This window comes from Neolamprologus brichardi, chromosome 11, assembly GCF_056152115.1.
Source record: "Neolamprologus brichardi isolate AB-2024 chromosome 11, ASM5615211v1, whole genome shotgun sequence".
Lineage (NCBI taxonomy): Eukaryota > Metazoa > Chordata > Actinopteri > Cichliformes > Cichlidae > Neolamprologus > Neolamprologus brichardi.
Genome location: NC_142114.1, coordinates 16078424 through 16099476, shown reverse-complemented (window position 1 = coordinate 16099476; position 21053 = coordinate 16078424). Strand labels below are relative to the sequence as shown.

The following is a 21053-nucleotide window of genomic DNA, read 5'->3' as shown; positions in this document are numbered from 1 at the left end:
TTTTTCACTGCTCAATATGTTATAGTACGAGTACTAAGACGCAGTCACATTGATTTTAACCTTTACAAAGCCACAGCAAAGCCTTCTCCACGAACTCACCTATTGTGACGTGTGCAAAACTAAACGGTTATATCATAACAGTGACATACATTTGTGCGATTAATCCAGCAGCTCTAGTTACACAATGCCCATTGTGGTTGTAATGGATTTATGTATTGAGGTAAAGGATTACAAGTCAGGGGCATTAGGGAGCAGTGCCTCTGCTCGCCAAAGCTGCGACTGAACAGCATCATCAAGTGGTCAGAACTCGGTGCTGCAGCATGGATGTGTAAGCGCTTCCTTCGTTATGACAAGCATGAAGTATGAGAAGAGTCACAGTTGTGTTTGTGTGAGGAGTGGCTGTTTAATTCAATATATTTCTCTGTTTTTAATACTTGGAAGTTTGGAGCGTTTGCTTTTTTGTGCAAAACTGAGATATGGCTGCGTCATCTTTAAAATGAAGATATGTGAACAGAAAGACTTGATATCCGTGAGCATGACGAAGAACAATAGCCTGATGTGAATAAAGACTGGGGTTAAAGGACCATCACACACTCTGAACTGTGTGCTCCTTGAAAAAGCAGACTTCATTCTGGCAGAAAATGATTTGTTGAATGGTGTCAGTCATAGTAGTCATCCCTCAAACCTACTTCTCAAATGCTGCTGGAAGTCTGAATCACTGACTGCATCCTTTCCCAGAAGGCTGATGATGTGTCTGCTTCCAGATGGAAATGATGAGCACATTAGATCAGGAGGATGGACAGCTGCTCGTTTTCTTGCGATTTCAATGATAATAAAGAAAGCAATCAAACTGCTTCTTCTTATCTTGGTTACAGATCTGCCAGAGGTAGCATAGGAGTGTCTGATTGTATTTCCTTTCAGATAATTATTTTTATACTAAACATTGTTGAGCCCTTCTGCAGCTCCTACTGGCCTTGTAGTGGAAATGCAAAAATCTTAGAGTGGCATATTACCTAAATGCCCACACATGTGAAGATGTGGAAAAAGTGCCTGTGGTAGCCTGGAATATCCAACACTCTACATCATCATACTATCCTGTTTTTCTTTTTAAGATTCATTTTTTTGTTTGTTTGTTTTGGGTTTTTTGTTTTAGCTTTTTGTTGACTGGAATTATGTGAGAGAAAGCAGGCAGACTGGATTATATATAACCGTAGAGTTTTCACAGCACCTGAAGTATTTGAAATAAAACCCTGTTCTTGTAGACATAGTTGCTACTCTCTATTTTGTGTTGCAGAGTGGATCTTGGCCAGCAATAGCAGCCAAGCTAAAAGGTATCTGGTACCAAGAACAACAGATCTTTAAAGTCCTGTAAGTTGTGAGGTGGGACCCCCATGGGGAATTTGGAGGCCAAGTCAACATCTTAAACTCGTTGTTGTGCTCCTCAAACCATTTCTGAACTATTTTTGTTTTGTGGCAGGGAGCATTATCCTGCTGAAAGAGGACACATGCATCAGGCAATACTGTTTCCATGAATGAGTGTACGTGGTCTGCAACAATGTAGATGATGTGTGTCAAAGTAACATCCACAGGGATGGCAGAAACCAAGGTTTCCTAGATCACTAGGCAAAGCATCACACTGCCTCCCCTGTCTTGCCTCATTCCTATATTGCATTGTGGTGCCAGGTGTTCCCCAGGTAAGCGATGCACACGCATCCATGTAAAAGATGTGATTCATCAGACCAGCCCACCTTCTTCCATTGCCTCATGGTCCAGTCATGATGCTCACATGTCCATTGTTGGCGCTTTCAGTGGTGCACAGGGGTTAGCATGGCTACCCTCACTGCTCTGCAGCTATTCAGCCCCATAAGCAACAAACTGTGATGCACTGTATATTGTAACACCTTTCTATGAGAACCAGCATGAACGTTTCTGGCCGTTCTAACTATAGTAGCTCACCTGTTGGATAAGACCGCAGAGGCCGGCCTTTACCCCCTTGCATCAAGTTGGACGCCAATGACGCTGTTTCACCATTGTTCACTTGTGATAGATACTGACCATAGCAGGCCAGGGACAGCCCACAAGAGCTGCAGTTTGGGAAATGCTCTGACTCAGTTGTCTAGCCATTAAATTTTGTCAAACTCACTTAAATTCTTACACTTGCCAATGCTTCCTGCTTCTAACACATCAACTTTAAGGACAAAATCTTCACTTGCTCCATGATGCATCCCACCCACCAACACGTGCCATGATGAAAAGATAATCAGTGTTATTTACTTTACCTGTCAGTGGTCATAATGTCATACCGGATTGGTGTACAGTCATGTGAAAGTCATTAGAAAAGTTCCACAGGTCTCTGAAGTCCTGTGGAAAACTAAGAACACCCTATGATTTAATAGCTTGTAGAATCACCTTTAGCAGCAATGACTTGAAGGACTTGTTTTCTCTATGAGTTTATTGGTCTCTCACGTCATGGCGTAGGAATTTTGTCCGTCTTTTCTTTACATTGTTGCTTCAGTTAATTTGCACGCACGCCGCACACCTCTCTTGGAGTCCTGCCACACATTTCAATCAGGTTAAAGTCTGGACTTTGACTAGGCCATTGCACCACCTTGATTCTTTTCTTTTTCAGCCATTCTGTTGCGAATTTGCTGCTGTGCTTGGGGTCATTGTCCCAATGCATGATACAATTTCAGCCAAGCGTTAGCTGTTAGACAGATGGCCTCACATTTGACTCTAGAATACTTTGGCATACAGTAGGGTTCATGGTCGACTTAATGACTGTAAGGTGCCCAGGTCCTGTGCCTGCAAGACAAGCTCTCCACCACCAATCCCGTGCTTAACAGTTAGTATGATGTGTTTGTGCTGATATGTGTGTGGATTTCTCTAAACTAGTCATTATGGCGAAACATCTTAGAAGTCCTGTGGTTTGTTCAGATACAGCTTTCAAAACCTAAGCCGCGTTGACATGTTCTTTTAGAAAGAAGAGGCTTTCTCACAGCAAAACATCCAAACAAGCCACACCTGTTCAGTTCTTTTCTAACTGTATTGTCATGAACTTAATTAGGTAACATGCTGTCTGAGCCTTGTTGTGTCTGAGATGTAGCTCTTGAATTTAAACAAAAAATCTCTTGAATATTGCAGTCTGATCTTGTGGTAAATTTGAGAGGACATCCACTGTTGGGAAGATTGTGGCATTATGTTAAGAACCACCTGAATGCTTCAGCCCTGCAAATTGCCAAAACTTGCTAATCATCACTTAAGTGCATTTGATTGTACTTCAAATATCCTGTAAATATCCACATTTTGACTTCCTGTATAATCTCATCTTTCTAAATGTCTAACTCTGCATTTCACATCTCCATCTCCTTCTATACCCCAACTCTTATCTGTTTATCTCAACCCTTGTGCTGTCCTGTCACTCAGTGGTGAATATGTTACCTTTACCTATATGACAGAAACCTGTTGCATAACATCACAGCCTTTAAGCTTGGCTGCACTCTGACATCAGGAGCAGCATTATCCCTCCATCAGCCGGTCCAGACATACAGGTACACACTGCTGCCCTGTCCCATTGTCATTCAAATGTTGGGTTGGTGATTGAAGTGCTTATCTCTCCTAATCTGAGTGTGTAAAGGTATTACTGCAGAGGGAGAGCCTTGCCACACCAACTTTGATATGGAAAATCACATCTGTGAGCTCCCAAACAACATTATCTACAGAGAACTGAGTATACCAGGTAAAACCTTTTTTCTGCAACCCCTCCATCTGTTGTCTTGGATTAGCTCCATGCTTATTTTGTTTTTTTTAGATCCTCAAAGACTTAGAGAGCAGGGAGGGTGAGGGAGGAGATTAACAGGGGGAAGCAAATAAAGAGGCGAACACACGTCTTGTTAAAAGTAACATTTGTAAGCTTATTATTTTGTTATCATGATCATTGTTATAACCTCTGTTATGGTTCGTTCAGTTTACAGTTTATTTTCAAGTTCATTTAAAGTCATTCCAGTCGAAGGTAAACATGATTGTAATTGTTGTTTCCAACACTAGTAAATGCTTTTATTGTTTTGCCAGACAACAATCGGTCACATTTTCTCATTCATACGCACACATGGAAAGATCAGAAACAAAGAGTCTGTCGCTCACTCACTCGCTCGCTCTCAATAATTTGCACACACGAACGCACCCATGAACACACATACATGTTTTCTCGCCCGCGTGTCTGAGTTCTTAAGTGCAACTTCTTGAAGAGTGATTTAACTTTTCAAACTCTTCAATCCTCCCATTCGACACCCGAACCCAAACCTTTCCTCCTTCACCCTCCCACCATGAGCTATATGTACACCTGGGGCTGGATCACACATGGTCTTTTAATTGGTTGTTTATTTCCACAGGCACAATCTCTTGTCAGGGTGACATTTCATTAGACTTTCTTGCATTCTTTTAGGTTTTTCTTACTAGACATGTTGATCATTTTAACCCATTTAGGTCTCCAAAAAGGCCAAAATAGGTAAAAATTAGACCTTTAAAAAGGTTCAAAATATATCTCTGCCTCAGTGAAACATATGCTATCTATATACAATTAATAGCAAACAGACATAGTTTATTTTAAAAGGTTATCACTTTAGTACTTCCCTTTTATAAATCTGGGATTTTTTAAAGATAAAAGCACATGGCCAAAATGAAAACGAGAACAGCTAAAACAGATAACAAATACCAACTTTCTGTCCACACTATAAAATCCTCAACTCAAAAATACTTGATCTTACAATTCCCATGATGCAACTCTGTAACTCCTCTCAGAAGTCATGTCTTGTACAAGCCTATATTTTTCAAATGTCATGGCCCTTACTGATTAAACAAGACATCTATTTAAAATTTCAAGGCTAAAGTTCAGCTTAGTTTACTTATCCGTTTAACTTTTCTAAAGGTTAAAGTTATCATAATTAGGCATGTGGACTGCCAGGAAGCTGTAGCCAGTAGTTGTCTGTTAAGCCACTGAACTGTACCTCTTTCCTGTGCTTGCAGTGTTGGCAAAAGGCTAAAATAATGGCTTCAAAACCGGACTTCACAAACCAATATGTGATGTCACTGTTGCTGTGCCCATCTTTTATTTACAGTCTATACCCCAGAGCCAGAGATTATATTAAAAAAGTTCTCACGAGTTCACTAATGCTCCTAATTATCTCCTAACTCATGTATATAGTCACCGGAGCGTCTTTTAAAGGAAATAAAGCGACGCGCCAGTGTTGTTGTTAAAAACATAGTATGCAGCATGACTTTACCTTAAAGTTGAACGAGTTGAAGAGAATCACAGAGTGCAGCCCAGGTTTACATAAAGCTTAACCCAACCCAATTTTCAAACTTTTAAAACCCGTCTTCCCATCTCAACATAAGCAGTTATGTACCACAGCAAACTCAAGAAAACTGAAAATTTAAAAAAGAAAGGAAAGGAAAACAACCGCAAAGAAAACTGAGCTTCAAGTTTGTAAAAATGCTTACATCACATTTCACCTCGTCAGATTTCAATACATTAGAATTCCATTCTGTTCTGTTGTGACATTTACACGAGTACTTGAACGCCTCACATACCGGTGGGCGAGCCGCGTGGCGTCAGTCCTTATCGACTAACGGCCAGCTCACAGTCCTCTTTATTATCATTATAATCAACATCACCTTCATCATTGTTATCAGCTACTATGGTAAGCCATGCCCTACTAGAGTCCATCCGTTGGCAGGGTAGGGTAACCATGGTGAATAAGGTGCTAGTTGCTATGGAAACGCTATTCTGAAGCAACCAACTGGTACATTTGTTTGAGTTTTGGACTGCTGTACCTCCCCACCAAAGCACTTGGTTTGTATGTATAACTTGCTGCTTTAGTCGTGTTTTGATTTTTTTTTTTTTTTTTGCGTTTTCATACTTATAAGATGTACAGTATGTGGATGTATGTATTTTTTAGGCTGTTAGTACCTTTTAAAATAGTCTCTCTCTCGCTCTCAAACACAGACAAACAGCACGCTGGAGATGGTTTTGTTTTTTCCCCACTCGGGCACGCATAAAACACACTCAAACAGAAACGCAAAAATGTGGCAACTGACATATGGGCGTACAGAGAACAGGGTTGGTAGAGCAGGCCGCTAAACCAACATGGCTTGGACAGGACCTATTTATTGATGCTCGTGTGATTGACTGCTCCTCCTCTCTCGTCCCCTCCTCCGGGTTCCTCTTCCTCTCCTCTGAACAGCTTGCAGTCGCGTGTGAGGAGCGTAGTATTGCTGAGTGTATCCATGGCTGCTCGATGGCCATCGTGTGCTTCATTAACCTCGGAGCTGGCAGAGGACGAACTGAGTACTTCAAGGAAAAGACAGAAAAGTAGCACAGCAACTTCTAACGTCCACAAACCCTTGCACTGTCTGTCAATGCCACATATTCAGGTTCCTTTCCCCCTCTTCTATCTTTTCCTCAAAATGGTGAGTCGACATTTAAATGCTTTGTATTTTCCCATGACCCCTTTCTGTCCTTTTGCCTTCTGAGCGCTGATGGTGAACACAGAATGACACAGCATAGTGGAAATGGCAACTGAAACACTGGTGGTCTGGAGTCCCAGGGTCTGTCTGTGTATGAACTACCGGCTACTTTGACTACACGGGGCCAACATAGTTCATCAGCTGGCTCCATTTTTTTTTTCCTCTGTGTGCTGGGAAAAGCTCCCAGCATCAAGATAAACAACAACAAGAACAACAAAAAGGCAATTTCAGTTCAGTACCGCTGAAATCTATATGAATCAGTTCATTTCAGTTCTATTTGTTGCAAGAAACTATGGCAACTAGACTTAAGGATTCTTACAGCCAATCAGATCCAAGGGAAAGTCTTCAAATAGGTTTCAGTTTGGTGGTTGGATTTCATCTTTTTATTAGGATTTGAGCTCCACCTCACCTGTGGAATAAATGCTTTGTGTGGTGTGCAGGATTCAACAAGCTCAACATTCGGCCTGCTCATGCACACACACACACACATTCACACACACGCACACAGAAACAGAAAAACACACACTCACAAACAGTCTACCCCCACCTGCACCTGTGGGCACAGGCTGACTTTAATGCCAGATATGGTTCAGTCTGTGTCACCAAGTGTCTGAAGGTGCCTGCACTCTGCCAAAACCACACTCCCTCAAACACACAGCTGTACACACACAGACACACACATGCACGCACGCACACAAAGACACGCGCACTCCCCCCACCCCCACACACACATTGTGATTCTTCCAAACTCTAATTTCAAAGTCTTGCTCCTCTTGCTTTCTGCTCTATTTGCCTCTCCTCTCCTATCCTCTCCTCAGATATTGTACACCTTCCCAAGGCTAGTTGGCATGGTGACGCTAATGGGATGGCCGTTGCTAGGAGATGCAGAGAGCGGCCAAAAAGAGCATCGTCACGGTGAGAAGAAGGCGATCCCTGGATGGGCTGCTTCCACTGACGCTCTTCTCCAGCTTGGGAATAACAGGATTAAATTCAGCTTGAAAAATAAAAGAGAATGAGAAACTATTAGAACGCAACAACAACAGGACAGAGACAGAGAGATCTTAATTATAACATGTCAGATGAGAATTTTTCTGTACTTTTAATCCAAGGTTTTATTATTTGGTCATTCAGACGCCGTCTTTAACATCGGCAGCGCTCCTTATATTAGCCGCAAAATTTGTCTGATCTTAGACCATGTTAAGGATAGTTTTTTTTCCAACTTTCCAATTTATCACCACTATAACCACATGCCACTTTATTAGGTGCAAATGTTCAGCAATTTGTTCATGCAAATATCTAATCTAATAATAATATCTAATATCTAATCAACCAATCACATGACAACTCAAATGCATTTAGGAACATTAGATATGGTCAAGTAGTATTAGGTAGTTTCTTTGTACATTTTGGGCTCCTTAACATCAAATGAGCATCATTTAAACACCACAGTGATCCTAAATATTGCTGCTGGCCTGACAATCCCTTTATGACCACACTGTCCATATCTTCTGATGGCTGCTTCCAACAGGATAATATGCCACGTCAGAGAGATCAGATCATCTCAAACTGGTTTAATGAACATGAAAATGAGTTTATTGTACTCAAAGGACTCCAAAATCACAACCTGAAATCCATCTCAATACAGTAGAGCACCTTTGAGATGTTGTGGAACAGGAGATTCACATCATGAATAAATGTCAGTGCCTTGTTAAATAGATGCTCTCTAGGCAAAAGAGGTTCAACCCAGTAATATCAAGTGGCTGGAGTACACAATAATACACTAAAATAACAGATAATATAAAATATTAGCAAGAGCCTCTACTAATTGAGACTTCAGCTCAGGTGACGTGGCTGGGATGTGTTATTCTGTATGGCAAAGTATCACAGGGTACAGTACCCAAACACACTGAGCCTTTCAGGATTTCTGTTGGTGTGTTTTTAGTTTTAAACAAGCATCATTTTTTCAGCTAACTGCTATCTCTAGTTACCTGGCCTCTGTACCAGGACTACCACTGGCTTCAAATGGACCGCTTTGTTTTACAGTACGCTCCACTGACACAAAACTGTCACATTTCCTAAAGAAATATCTTGATTTTTGAAACAAGAATACCATGCTTACATAATCCACAAAGCTAAGCATAAGTCTGCATCATGTTTGAATTCAGTTGTTCAAAGTCTGTCTCTTTGTCTCAGACGACATGTTGCCCATCCCTGACTTAGATCATCTGACCAGATGCTCCAGGTGGTTTCAAGTCCAAGTTACAAACAAAGAGGTTTTCTACTTTTTCAGCTGGCACCTCTAAGCATCGGAACAGACTACCCATTCATATCAGATCTGTCCTACATTTTCCCCTCTAAATCCTCGCTTAAGACCTACCTGTCTGACAGAATTGAGACCCGTATGTAATTGGGTAGGCAATGTAATAAAGCGATTACTGTTTAGATTATCTATTGGCCAGTTGTCTTTTTTCCCTGTGTTTTGCTGGCATAGTTGTGCAACACTTTTTTGCTGCTTTGAAGCGTTCTCTATAAATAAAACTCGGCTCATCCTTCAGTGGAACATTTAAAAGCGTTTATCTGGCTTCCTAAATGTGCTATAATCTGGTTTCACAGCACAACTTTTTCTCAAATGTGACAAAAAAAATGATGACAGGCTGAGAGAACAAAAGGCAGCTTTCAGTCTTACTCCCACTGAAATATGGTCAGTCTGCACTAAAAACAACACAAAGACTGCAGCTGTTACCAGACGGCATTCATTGTTCTAATAAGGTGACACATTGCCCATCATACCTGAGACATAAATCTACTGTATGCACTGTAATCGCCCCAATACCCCTGCACTTACACCTGGAAACAGGCTAAAAATAGGTTTCTTGAGGGCTACACACCAAACTTTGATGTCTAGTCAAAGTGAGAAACACATGACCGAGCAGACAGTTTGCTACAAGCCTGCACCTATGAGACACACGCAGGGGCAGACACTCCCTCTGTAGTCATGTGATTAATAAGACTGGAGACCAGACAGGAGCACAATTTTCTGTCTGTACAGAAGGTCCCTGATGCTGATTAGCAACTATTGTGTTTACGGTCTGATGGCATTGAAATAAAGCAGGGCTGCTCTCAGTGTTTCCACTCGTCGCTGTATCTATCTCCAGAATATTTCCAGCTGCTCCGTGGGTCAGACAGGAGAGTAATGACTCTCTGACACCTGGTTTTAGAGATGGGCTTCTCTGGTATGCTTTGCCAGCCAGTCTAATGAGGTCCATGCAGCAGCGGAGCTCAGGTTAAATGCTTTGACCGTGGCGTAACTGAGTATGCAGCTGAGGGGTCAGGACACTGTGCGGCTTCAAACTGTTGTTTTGGTGCTGACTGACAGAGGAATGTGGTTTTGTAGACACCAACAGCAGACGGCAGAGAATCTCGTACAACTGGTTCCAAAGTGTGGCTCTGCTAATCGCCCCATTACACAGAGACACACAGACACTCATAGTCTGCCACTGCTGTTAATAAACGTATAATTATTGGCGTACAAGTTGTTTGTGCAGAGGTCATGTGAGGTGCATTGTGACCTTCTGACATGCTGCGCTGAGCTAAACATACAAACGTCTGCGTGTACATATTACAGTGCACAAAAAGCAAGTAGCATCTACCTAATAATTAAGAAGCTCAGTCAGTGTCTATAAATCTGGAAGTCACGAAATACAGTGTTGTGCAAAAGTCTTGAGCCACCCATCATATTTCCTGGGAAACTTGCCAAGACATTTTTGAAACATGTGTAAACCGAAATGGAAATATATTATATAAGGCAAAAGCAACGTTTTTACAGTTCTAATGAGCTTGAAAATCACCACCTTTATACTTCTACACAGCCTGAATTCTCTGAGACAAGCTTTCCTGTCATTTCTTCAGGAATAGTTTTCCAGGCTTCTTGAAGGACATTCAAAACTCTTCCTTGGATGTTGGCTGCCTTTTCTTCTGTTCTCTGTCAAGATGATCCCACACTGCTTCAATAATGTTGAGGGCTGGGCTCTGGTGAGGCCAATCCATGATTGATGGTGTTCCACTGTGTGTTTTTCTATTTAGGTGTGTGTTTGCAGCACAGGCAGTGTGTTTGGAATCATTCTCGTGCCAATCAGATGCTTTGCAGATGGTATTTAATTTAAATCAAATCAGAAATTTCTCATTTGGATTCATCACTCCATCAGACCTGTTGCTACTGATTTTCAGTCCCATTCTTGTGTAATTTGGCCTTTTCTACCTGTTTCCCTTCCCTAAGCTTCTTTAAGAGTGGCTTCATTACAGCCACTCTTCCACTGAGGCCATTTCTGATGAAGCTTCAGTACAGTAGATGGAACAGTTGAATATCTAAATGCATCTTTCCTGTGTCAGGTCATTTATTTCCAGATGCTGGTGTAGATACTATTTTAGAGCTGGCACTTGTTTGTCCCCCACTTGTCCAGTTTCCTCAGTTTTTTTTAAAGAAAGCACTACACACCAGAAAGAGAGATTTTATTCTGTCAAACTATATTATCTTTGACATTTTTTATAGACTCAGATAAAGAAATGAAAGGAAATTGTGTGTTTTTGTTACAGGCTGCTAATAATAAAGTGTCTAAAGATGTGCCAACACACAATACTGGTTCATCACTTGAGTTAAATAAATAAATTGAGTTTTATGCTTGAATGATTAATAGCTCAGTGATAAAAATCATCTGACATTCCCCTCAGACAGAAAGACTGTACTGAAAACTAGTGAAAAATCAGCCAATGCCCAAAGAAAAACTTTGAAAGACTTTCAGGAAGCCTGGAGAACTATTGCTCACGGCAGCTTTTTAAAAACTGCAAGAAAGTCTCCTTGGAAGCCAAATATAGAGTTGATCGTCAGCTTTAGGAGACATGAAGAGGAACCTGCTCCGCTTTGCATAAGTGGAAACATTGTGGAGAGAGTGCCCGGCTTTAAATTCCTCGGCACACTCATCTCACACGGCCTCTAAACACAACCTCTCGCGTGAAGAAGACACAGAAGCCATTTGACTTCTTAGAAACACTGCAAAGAGCAAACCTGCCCAAACAGCTGCTTGTGTCCTTCTACCACAGCTCGGTGGAGTATACTTAGCCTGGCATCTTGGTGTGGTATGCCAGCTGCACTGAGGCTGACAAGAAAGCTGTTCAGAGAGTCATTAAATCAACATAGAGGACAACCAGCTACCTTCACTCGAGCAGGTCTACAGACAATCAATGTCCAAACGGCAATCTATCTATCTGTAGCACTCAGAGACATGCTTCAAATGTCATTGCACTCCCATATAATCAAAAATAAAGGCATTCTATTCTAAAATATAAGAAAATAAGAGTAGCTCAAGACTTTTGCACAGTACTGTAGCTTAGACTGGATTACGTCTGTCTAATCTGTGTTTGTGAAGGAGTGTGTGCGCTAAATCCTCTTTTATACACATTTTATACTACATTATGTTACTGTGGGAGTATAAATCTGACCTTATTCTGTATTTTATGAATACTGAGTAATTTAAAAAGAACTTTTACAGCATTATGCAATTCAGTAGAAACGTCCTGGCATAAATAATTTAAGAGTGACTTTGTTGACACTGTGAGATGTGTTGAGTCTTCTCAGAGCTTATAATTTGTGGCGCTCTTGCATCAGAAAGCCCTCATTAAAGGGGCACTGCAGTGATTTAGTACTGCATTTTTACATAGTACTGAGGCTTCAGAGACGCAGGTTAGAAAAAAACAAACACACAAAAACTGTGACCAAGACTGTTACAAGAGCGCCTTTCATCAGATCCCGCCTGACTGGTTCATACACACGTCTTTCAACATAGTCTTCATTTAACAAACATCTCGCAGAGCCTCCGAAGACAATAGTCAACTGTCTGCAAAAGCCGCGCAGCTCTCGCCGTGACTAGTAAATAGAGTTTGACATGCTAAATCAGAGGCAGGTCACTGAAAAATAAAGAGGGAACGTTAGCTAAACAAACACTGGCTGTCCAAACAAACACCACAAACAAACAGCTGTTAGATTGCTGAAGAAATTCAAAAGAAACTGACAGCAGACCGCATGCATGTATGCAAATAATTACAAGTCTAACTGCAAGTAAACAGAATCATTAGCTGTGACATTTGGAAGGGATAAATGGTAAGCTCGAGTTATTCATGTTATTGGGCAAATAATAAATAAAACACATTTTAAATATTTACTTATTTGTTACACTTTGCTCCAGAATGCACTCGACCATCTCGCTTCTGTTTTTCTCGTGTAATCTTAGCTTTGTAAACCAAATATTTAAGGCGTGTTTAAAGGTTGCAATTGTGTTATTCAGCTCTCCCATACACCACAAAAGTGCACAAATCGGTTTGCATGTTACAGCACACGTGTAAGCTTGCCAGATAGAGATCGTTTAAACTGGTTGAATGCAAACTGTCTCACAACTCTTTCTACAAATTGACCTAAAAACAGTGACAGGTACTTTCACACATTCTAAGTCCAGCTAAAACAGTTGTTTTTCCCTTTTGGGGCAGTTCGATTGGAGAGGTGTGATCATTCACATACAGAACCTTTTGTTTTTTTTTTTTTTTTTTTTGGAAAAAGGTCCTCACAACAATCCGAAATAAGTTTAATTGTGATGAGCACGGGCTCTTGACCTCGATGCAACTACCGGGTGACCTGGAGTTTGAGCCCCTGTATCCAGGTGTGCTGTAATGCGGCAGGGCTCACAAACTGCGGTCCTGAACACCTGACTTTCCTCTCACCTCTGCTTTGCCAGCTATATCTTAACACCCAGTGGGCTGAACTTTGACACATCCCTTGCAGTGGCACATCATGATTACCTGCTACCTTTTTTCCTCAAAAAGAAACCAAAGCATAAGGAGAATTTACAAAATTTACAAACTGCAGCTATGAAAACGTTGATCTGTAACTGTTTGTGCTGTCTTCTGCTGCCGACATCCAGCCTTCTTCTGCTGCCAAGTACCTTAAACACACTGTGCTCATAGGAATAGTAATTGCTACAACAAGCCCCATTAAGAAGAACACGCTACAGATTTTTCTACTAATGGCCAGAGCTGATCATCGGATGCAGTAATCTGAGCCAACAGGGTGGGAAAATGAGCGTCCTCCCACTGAAAGCCTTCAGTAATCGCACGGTTGCACGGGGAGCAGCTAGCGCCATTCCATCTGCGTTGTAAATGAGATCTAAATGCAATCTAATGCTAGTGGCCGTATTCAGGGAACCACATTGATTGAAAGGGGAAGGTGCCCAGGAAATAAACTGCGAGGAGAGAAGGGTGGAGAAAGACACGGGTGGGTTCCAATAAACAACATTTGAGTTATTTCAACATTTCTACACACAATAATCAGGCAGATTTGAACTGCGCAGTCTGTGTGAAACTTCAGTAACAGTAATTAAAACTACGATGTGAGGACGTCTAACCGGCAGCCAGGAGGACTGAGAGCGAAGGAGGAGAACAGGAAACTGTAGCACTTCTTTGTGTTCAGCTCGTTTCACAGCTCCCTGCTGATCTTCTCACTTCCTCTCACACCACTTGGGTTATCGTATTAATTTAATTGGCAACACAGCACTACAGGTGAAAAAGACCCATAGGGGCTGGGGTAATTTCTTTTCAGCTATTGTGTTAGCCGCTCACTATCAACAGTACAGCTAGAGTACCATGTCCTTGAGCTGTCTCTATCAGTTTAACACATTAAATGTAGATATTCTTCTGCTGAAATGATCGTTAATGTCCTTTTCCTTCGCATAAAAAATCTGTACATGTGTAGCGAACAGATTTTATTTTGCAGTGATCATGTTTTGCATTTACTGTATTAGAAAAGAAAGCAAGGAAGGACCAAGTACTGAGGAAATGTGATAAGAATATATCGTACATATTGTAATATATTGTTGCTCAGTAGCGAATGGGAATTTTTAGCTCTAAAAATTGTTTTGGCATAAAAATATTTCAAACTTTTTTTAATATCACTGTGATAGTGTTAATGAATACCATAAAACCTAAGATAAATATCGCTTCGGGGCGGGAAAAGTATTAAACGAGGGAAAAACTCAATTTCACACATCAAAAGGTGAATAAACTGAGTTTAGGTGGCTTTCTCCTCGACTGCATTGCTACTTGTGCTCTCGGAGGAAAAACGGAAGATGGGAATTAAAAGGCAGAGGCATGAGGAGGGCATAGAGAAAGGAGATGGAGTGAGAGTGAAATAAGATGAAAGAATGATGAGAGGAAAAAGAAGCGAGGGAGCGGTATCTCACAGAAACTCGCATGACCTGCAGCTATTTGCCGCAGCCAGTCATGAGTTTTCTTACGACAATTATTAGAACAAACTGACTTACACGCGTGCGCGCATGCGAGCGAGCGCACACACAAACACTCAGGCACACGGGGAGATTAACAACAACGCAACGCCATATTTTACAAGATACCTTGAGGAGAGCGTGTGATAGCTAGACAGGATTATGATTGATACCAGCATGCCTGGTTGTGTAACGGCTGCTGGATAGGTAGGCCAAGCTACCTGCATGTTGTTACTGTGTTGCTATGCTGTTGCCACAACACTAAAAATCAACAATATGAACAGGTGATCCCAAAGTCTGTCATTTTTTGATTTACTCCTCTGCTTCTCCCTTAAATCACTGCCAACAGATTTCACATTATACACACGATCCCTTTTTACTCATATAGCTCCAAATCGGAGCAACACAAAGACAAACAGGAAGCACTTCCAAACGGGCAGGGGTTATCTGAATACGGGATATCTAAAGAGGCCCCGCTTTTCTGAATGAATTTTAGACTTTTTGTTGTAAATTTTCAAGAAACTCTGTGTTCTCTGCTCATCTGGGTGAAAACGGCATGAAATGTGTGAAATGAATATTCATGTCGTTGTTTAGCAGGATCAGCAGCTTGCCAAGCCAGCTGGCGCTGTGAAGTTAACTGCGCTGAATATCATTTCACTTGGTTAGCCACTTTTGATGCTGCACAGTCCCACTGCCATCTATATCAATATCATTGGTCAGCCAGCTGACGCGTTCAAAGAATAATGCTGATGATCTTCTACCATATGCGTTTTTTTTTTAAAATTGCAAGCAAATCCAATACAAGCGTGTCGTATCCATGTTTGCAATAATCCGCTGCTGAAAATACAGCGAGCAGCATTAATAGGACGTTGTTATTCCATATTTTCAATCACTTAATATTTCAGACTAATACATTGTTGCTTGTTTATGAATTTCTGAACTCTGCTTTAACTTCAATGAGACGCTTTGTAAAAGGCAAATAATCTGATTTCCTTGATTTGGTACTAAAGTGATCAAAATCAGAGTCTATCGCTGTTTTTGTGAATTGAGCTGCAACAGACAGATGTGTCTTACACTTCCTGAACTTCCTGTGTGTATTACTCACCAAGCTCATCAATTTTTAGGCCTGGTCTAAGCGTGTAGACTCCATCTGTAGGCCCTGGCTCATCATCCACATCAGAAGCTGTGTGTGTGAGAGAGAGAGTGAAAAGTAATTGAGCTGGGTAGAGAAAAAAAAAAGGAGCAGGGGTTAAACTATTGCTCCAACTAAGAGGACTTTAATTACTTCCAACATGACATCCAATAGAGTGGCATGACAAGGGTGCAGGGTTGAAAAACCCCACAGCACACCGACTGACAAGCCACAATATCACAAGAAGCCCTGACAAAAAGATAGAGAGAGATGGGGAAAAGAGGGAATGTGAGGAGAGGCAGATCAAACTGAAGAGAGTCAGTGTGTGAAAAGGGATGGAGAGTGATGGAGTTGTGGGGGTGAAAGAGGGAGGAGAGGTTAATACTACAAAGGACCGGACAGGCCAGGGATCAAAGTCTGTGTGTGTATGTGTGTGTGTGTGTGTGTAGGCGCGTGTGTGTGAAAGTGAGTGAGAGCGGGTCGAGAGATTGAAGGGTGGCAGGAGAGCGAGAGAGGATAACACTACATATACATAGCCACCCACTGACCGCACACGGCAATAAATGGATTCTGACAGGGAGAGAGGGAGGAGGGGTGGAAGAGAGAGGGAGAGGAGTGGAGAGGAAGCAGGAGGGGGTTGAGGGCCTTCAAAGCTGAAGCTGCTCCCTTTTTTGCTGCTGTAAAGAGAGGGAGAGAGAGAGAGAGAAAGTGAAAGAAGAGTGAGACGGGGAAGAAGAGAAAAAAGAGGAGCTGGGACGTGGGGGGCTATGCTGTGAGTGAAAATGCTGCAGGAGACTCAGCAGCAGTATTAATAGCTCTGCCTGTTTTAGCCTGTATTTAGATTGTGTGTGCAACTGTATGCAGAGAGTGTGTGAGTTCGTTGGGCGATTGGTGCTTTCCAGATGGGCAGAGTGGCCAGATGGGTCCAGGTAAAGCCTGCGAACAAGTCCAAGCATTATAGGTCAAACATCACCCCCCCAAACACAAAGCAGGAGACTTACCCGTGGAGCAGCAGACGTACACTCGTAGTCTCAGACAGGCGCGTCCGTGGTGATGAGTGGGCGTGGCTGCACAACAAAATAATACACAATAAATGAAATGCCGTGTGCACTTTTGTTACAGAGCTTGTACTTAAATATAGGCAGAATTAACCGTTTGGATCACTATTATCATGCATTTGTTAAACAGAAAAACAATCAGCCAGATGTTATGTTACTACTACTTGACTAATCAACTGGCTGACAATCAGCGACACAAAACAATGACTCGAGAAGGTGGGTTGAATGTTTTATTGCAAGCGACTCACTGTGGTGTATAGTTTAGTGTTGGATTTTTCACGTGAAGCAGTGAGAGCAGTGGTCTGAAAATGTTAGGACGGCACATGATTCTTGTAGATTTGCTCACTTACCTACCAGAATCCTACGTTAATATTACCAAACCCACAAATACACACAAATATGTACACGAGTAAATGAGTACTGCGCCGATTATACAGTCAGTGCCTCGTAATATCTGTTTTGGCACTGTTTTATGACAGGCTAAAAGTTCATTATTTATACAGTGGCTTGTTGGCACAAGGTGCTGCAAGTTAATTTGATTAGCAATCAACAAAATGGATGAGACTGCACGGCTGCAGGGCGATATGATTAAATGTGAGGCTGCAATTTGTCATCCCCATATTACTCGAGGACATGACTTGGATGATCGAGCCGAATATTCAAAGATAAAAGTAATATGTGTAATATTATAACAAGCAGGGTTTTTTTTAACCTGCTGCTCAGACCTCAATAACATTGTTCTTTAATATTTATATCTAGACATTTACGACATTAGTGAAATGTCTTTTATAAGATATACAGCAGGTTCGATTCCACTCACAGATGTAGTAATACTCCTGGCCGACGTGGAACTCGTAGCCCAGCGAGAAGGCGCTGTAGCGCTGGAACTTCTCGGAGAACTTTATGGGCGCGTGGGGGGCGTGAGGCCGGTTACACTCCCACCGCTTGAAGCCCATCTGGGGATCACAGCTCCTGTAACCGCGATAGCTGACCATGTAGAGGACGTACTGCTCTCCGGTGCCCACCATGCGCTGGCTGTCGTTGTAATGAGGGCAGTAGATGTCCAGGTAGTCGTTGACGTTCACCTGCATTGTGTAGCCCTCCCTACGCAGACTGGACAAGCAGAGAAGCAGCAGAGATTAGAATATTAAACACTCAAAACAGCTATATATAAATATTACTTGATTTTTTTTTTAATGCAAGCGGGATTTATCATTTAAAAAATGTTTTCTTTTTCTTTTTTAATACAGCGTTTGATATATATACAGCATTTATCACAGATCACACAGTAAAGGCTGAATCGGGCCAATTTGAGGTTTATCATCTTGCCAAAAGCCACTTGGAAAGGTGCATGCATGAAAAGTTGTATTATTTATCTAAATTCTGGCACTTTCTGTCATCATTTACATCATTTTTTTGAAATCAGTGCCATTGCAAAGCTGAACAGAGGTGTTGATGAACACACATTTTACACTCTTTATATTATGAGTGCTAATTTTTGAGTATGTTCGTACACAGATGACACACACAAACATAAACATGCTTTGGGCATTTCCTCAACACTCAGTATCACATACATCACTGCACGGCAGCAGCAGCGATGTAACATCTCAGATCGCTGCACGGGATTTTGTCTTTCGGATGCTTTCTGCTTGAACAATCACCGGGCGTAACACAAATCTTTGTTTCAGAGGTATCGAGTTATTAATACCAGTAAGCGGGTGTGTGCTTAAGGGGGCGAGGGTGTGTATTCGTGGCTGCGGGGCTGCTGCATGCAAAGAATGCGGAGCTGGCTCTTCAGAATGGACTCAAGGCCCCAGGGCCACAGCTCCTTCTCCTGGTGTCAGCGCGGCGTTGTCCCCTAACCCCACTGCTCGTACATCAACCTGAGCGCAACGTTGCACTCACGTCAACCGTCAACGTCCCGGCAACGTTTCTTCCCCCCCAAAGCTCATATATCAGCGTCAACCCTAAAAAAGATTCGGCTTGACAGGAAGATAAGGTCTGATTCTGTGTCTGGGAGCTTGTGTGCGCGCCTGTGTGTGTGTAGTTTCTGTGACAAAGTGAAATAGGTTCTTTCCTGACATCCAAAAGTCCTTTTTTTTCTCCCCATCACAGACACAGGCCCATATCTGTGAGACTGAGACAGGCTGCAGTTGTAAATCATGCACACTCCGATGAGCATGTGCGTACACACATCCGCTCTCGTTCACTCAGACGCTCTAGTGGTGACACCATAAAATCACAAGGGGGCAGCAGTGTGTCATCCTCAGCCCGACTATGCCTCGCTCCCTCTTTGCCAGTTCTAGGTCATGTCTCCAGGGAGATTATTATTCAATTATTAAATGAAGATCGAAACACTGCTCTCAATGTCTCCTTCTCTCCATCACTTCTTACCGCTCTCTTTAAATCCATCCTGAATTTCTTTTTTCTCTGAGCTCTTCATTTTTCTCTCATCTCTTTCTTTCAGAGTAACCTAAGACTAATTGTTCGACATTCATCCTTTACTCCTTTTGCCTCGTCTCCTATCCACCCCTCTCACTTTCACTCATTACATCACTTAATAGCCTGCAGAAGAGATTTACTTTTTCTGGCATTAGTGGTAGAAAAATGCAGAAAATGCTTTAAGGGAATTATATTTATAGTGAATGCAAAAGAGAGAGACATGGAAAGCAAGCGAGTAAGGACTCGAGTGAGCGATGAGTTTGGTTCCACTAGGGAGGTGTGAATGCAAATTGAGTAGAAGAGGAGTGAAAGCCAGAATAGAGCAGACAAAAAAAAAGAAAAGAAAAAAGAAGCAATTGGCGAGTTTTATGATACCAAAGAAAAGCAAGTTTTGAAAGATGAAGGGATAATGGCAGAAAAGAAAGTGAGAGAAAATGAGGGGGAGGGCATCTCAGGGCATCTTGAATAATCTGAAAGCAAATCACTCCTCCAAGATAAAAGATGCCACAGGATTCCCACTGTGTATGTCCTGGTTTGGTGTGTAGTAGGTGCAAATGAGCATTTCTCCGAGCGTACAGCGCTGCTATTTGCCAGCCATTTATTTGATATCTTGACATCTTTAGGAGCCCCCATCTCTGACACGCACACATGTACGCACATAAAATCCAACATAAGTGACTTAATGGCAAAACCAATCTTATATAAAAGTGGCATCAGATCATATAATACGCCTTTGTTTCACGCCGTGGATAATCGCAAAATCAGACCAATTTCAGAGTGAGATTAAAGAGCAGATAGAGCATTGAGGGGGCTTGCATGATATATCATGTCTGCAGTCTTATTCATATATCACAATAATTATACGGCTCTTGCATAAGCAGAAAGACTGATTGCATTAAACGAAAATGATCCAAATTCTGAACTATACACAAGGATTTTTTATTATTATTATTACTACTCGATTAATGACCAACTACGTGACACAGAAGACACGAAAAGCTGAAAAAAAAGCACAACAACAAGAACAATTTTAACAACACAATGTAAACTTCAAGAACAATCAGATTTCATTATATGTTGCTCATATAATAAAAAAAATACAGTGTGTTTGAATATTCGCTTTAAACGTAGTTATGAATGATGTGAACTGAGACTCTCTCATCAGAAGAATGACCCCAATGAATTAGACAAGTTGAGATAAATTTTAATCAGAAAATATGCAGGTGATAAAAATGAGCCAACAAAGCACGTTTTGGTTTTACTCGAGTGCGTTACACAGTAAGGCATTTTAGTCGATGCATATGTCAGTAAATATAGAAACGTTTCAGTATGAAGCAGTTCAGTTTAACTACGGCTCAAAAGATGTCCAATAATGTGGCCAACAAATAAACAAAAAGCTTTTAAGCTATAATTTACTGCATGGGTGCGACACTGCATTAGAATCCTGGGTCAGCATTTCCAGTATATGCAAGACGCTGTTAACATGCTTTGCTCGCTATATTTTTAAGCATATGGTACACACTAATGTACTCATGTTTTTAGAGAAATGTGTTAATTCTTCAATAAAACACT

General features: G+C 41.6%; 1 protein-coding gene and 1 long non-coding RNA gene across 3 annotated transcripts in view; one reads left to right on the top strand and one right to left on the bottom strand.

Annotated features, from left to right (window-relative positions):
• Positions 1-3887: 3887 nt before the first annotated feature.
• efna3b (ephrin-A3b) overlaps positions 3888-21053 on the bottom strand; it is a 67722-nt gene continuing 50556 nt past the window's right edge. For both annotated transcript variants that reach the window (XM_087848218.1, XM_035913937.2), the window contains 4 exons: positions 17857-18149; positions 16980-17045; positions 15952-16029; positions 3888-7516 (listed from right to left, as the gene is read on the bottom strand). In XM_087848218.1, the coding sequence (XP_087704344.1) occupies positions 7398-7516; positions 15952-16029; positions 16980-17045; positions 17857-18149 (556 nt within the window). In that variant the 3' untranslated portion in view covers positions 3888-7397. The remainder of the gene's footprint in view (positions 7517-15951; positions 16030-16979; positions 17046-17856; positions 18150-21053) is intronic.
• LOC118455312 (uncharacterized) lies at positions 5789-8331 on the top strand. The gene is made up of 3 exons (XR_004844098.2): positions 5789-5852; positions 6240-6465; positions 7341-8331. It is a non-coding gene; the product is annotated as an uncharacterized LOC118455312 (long non-coding RNA).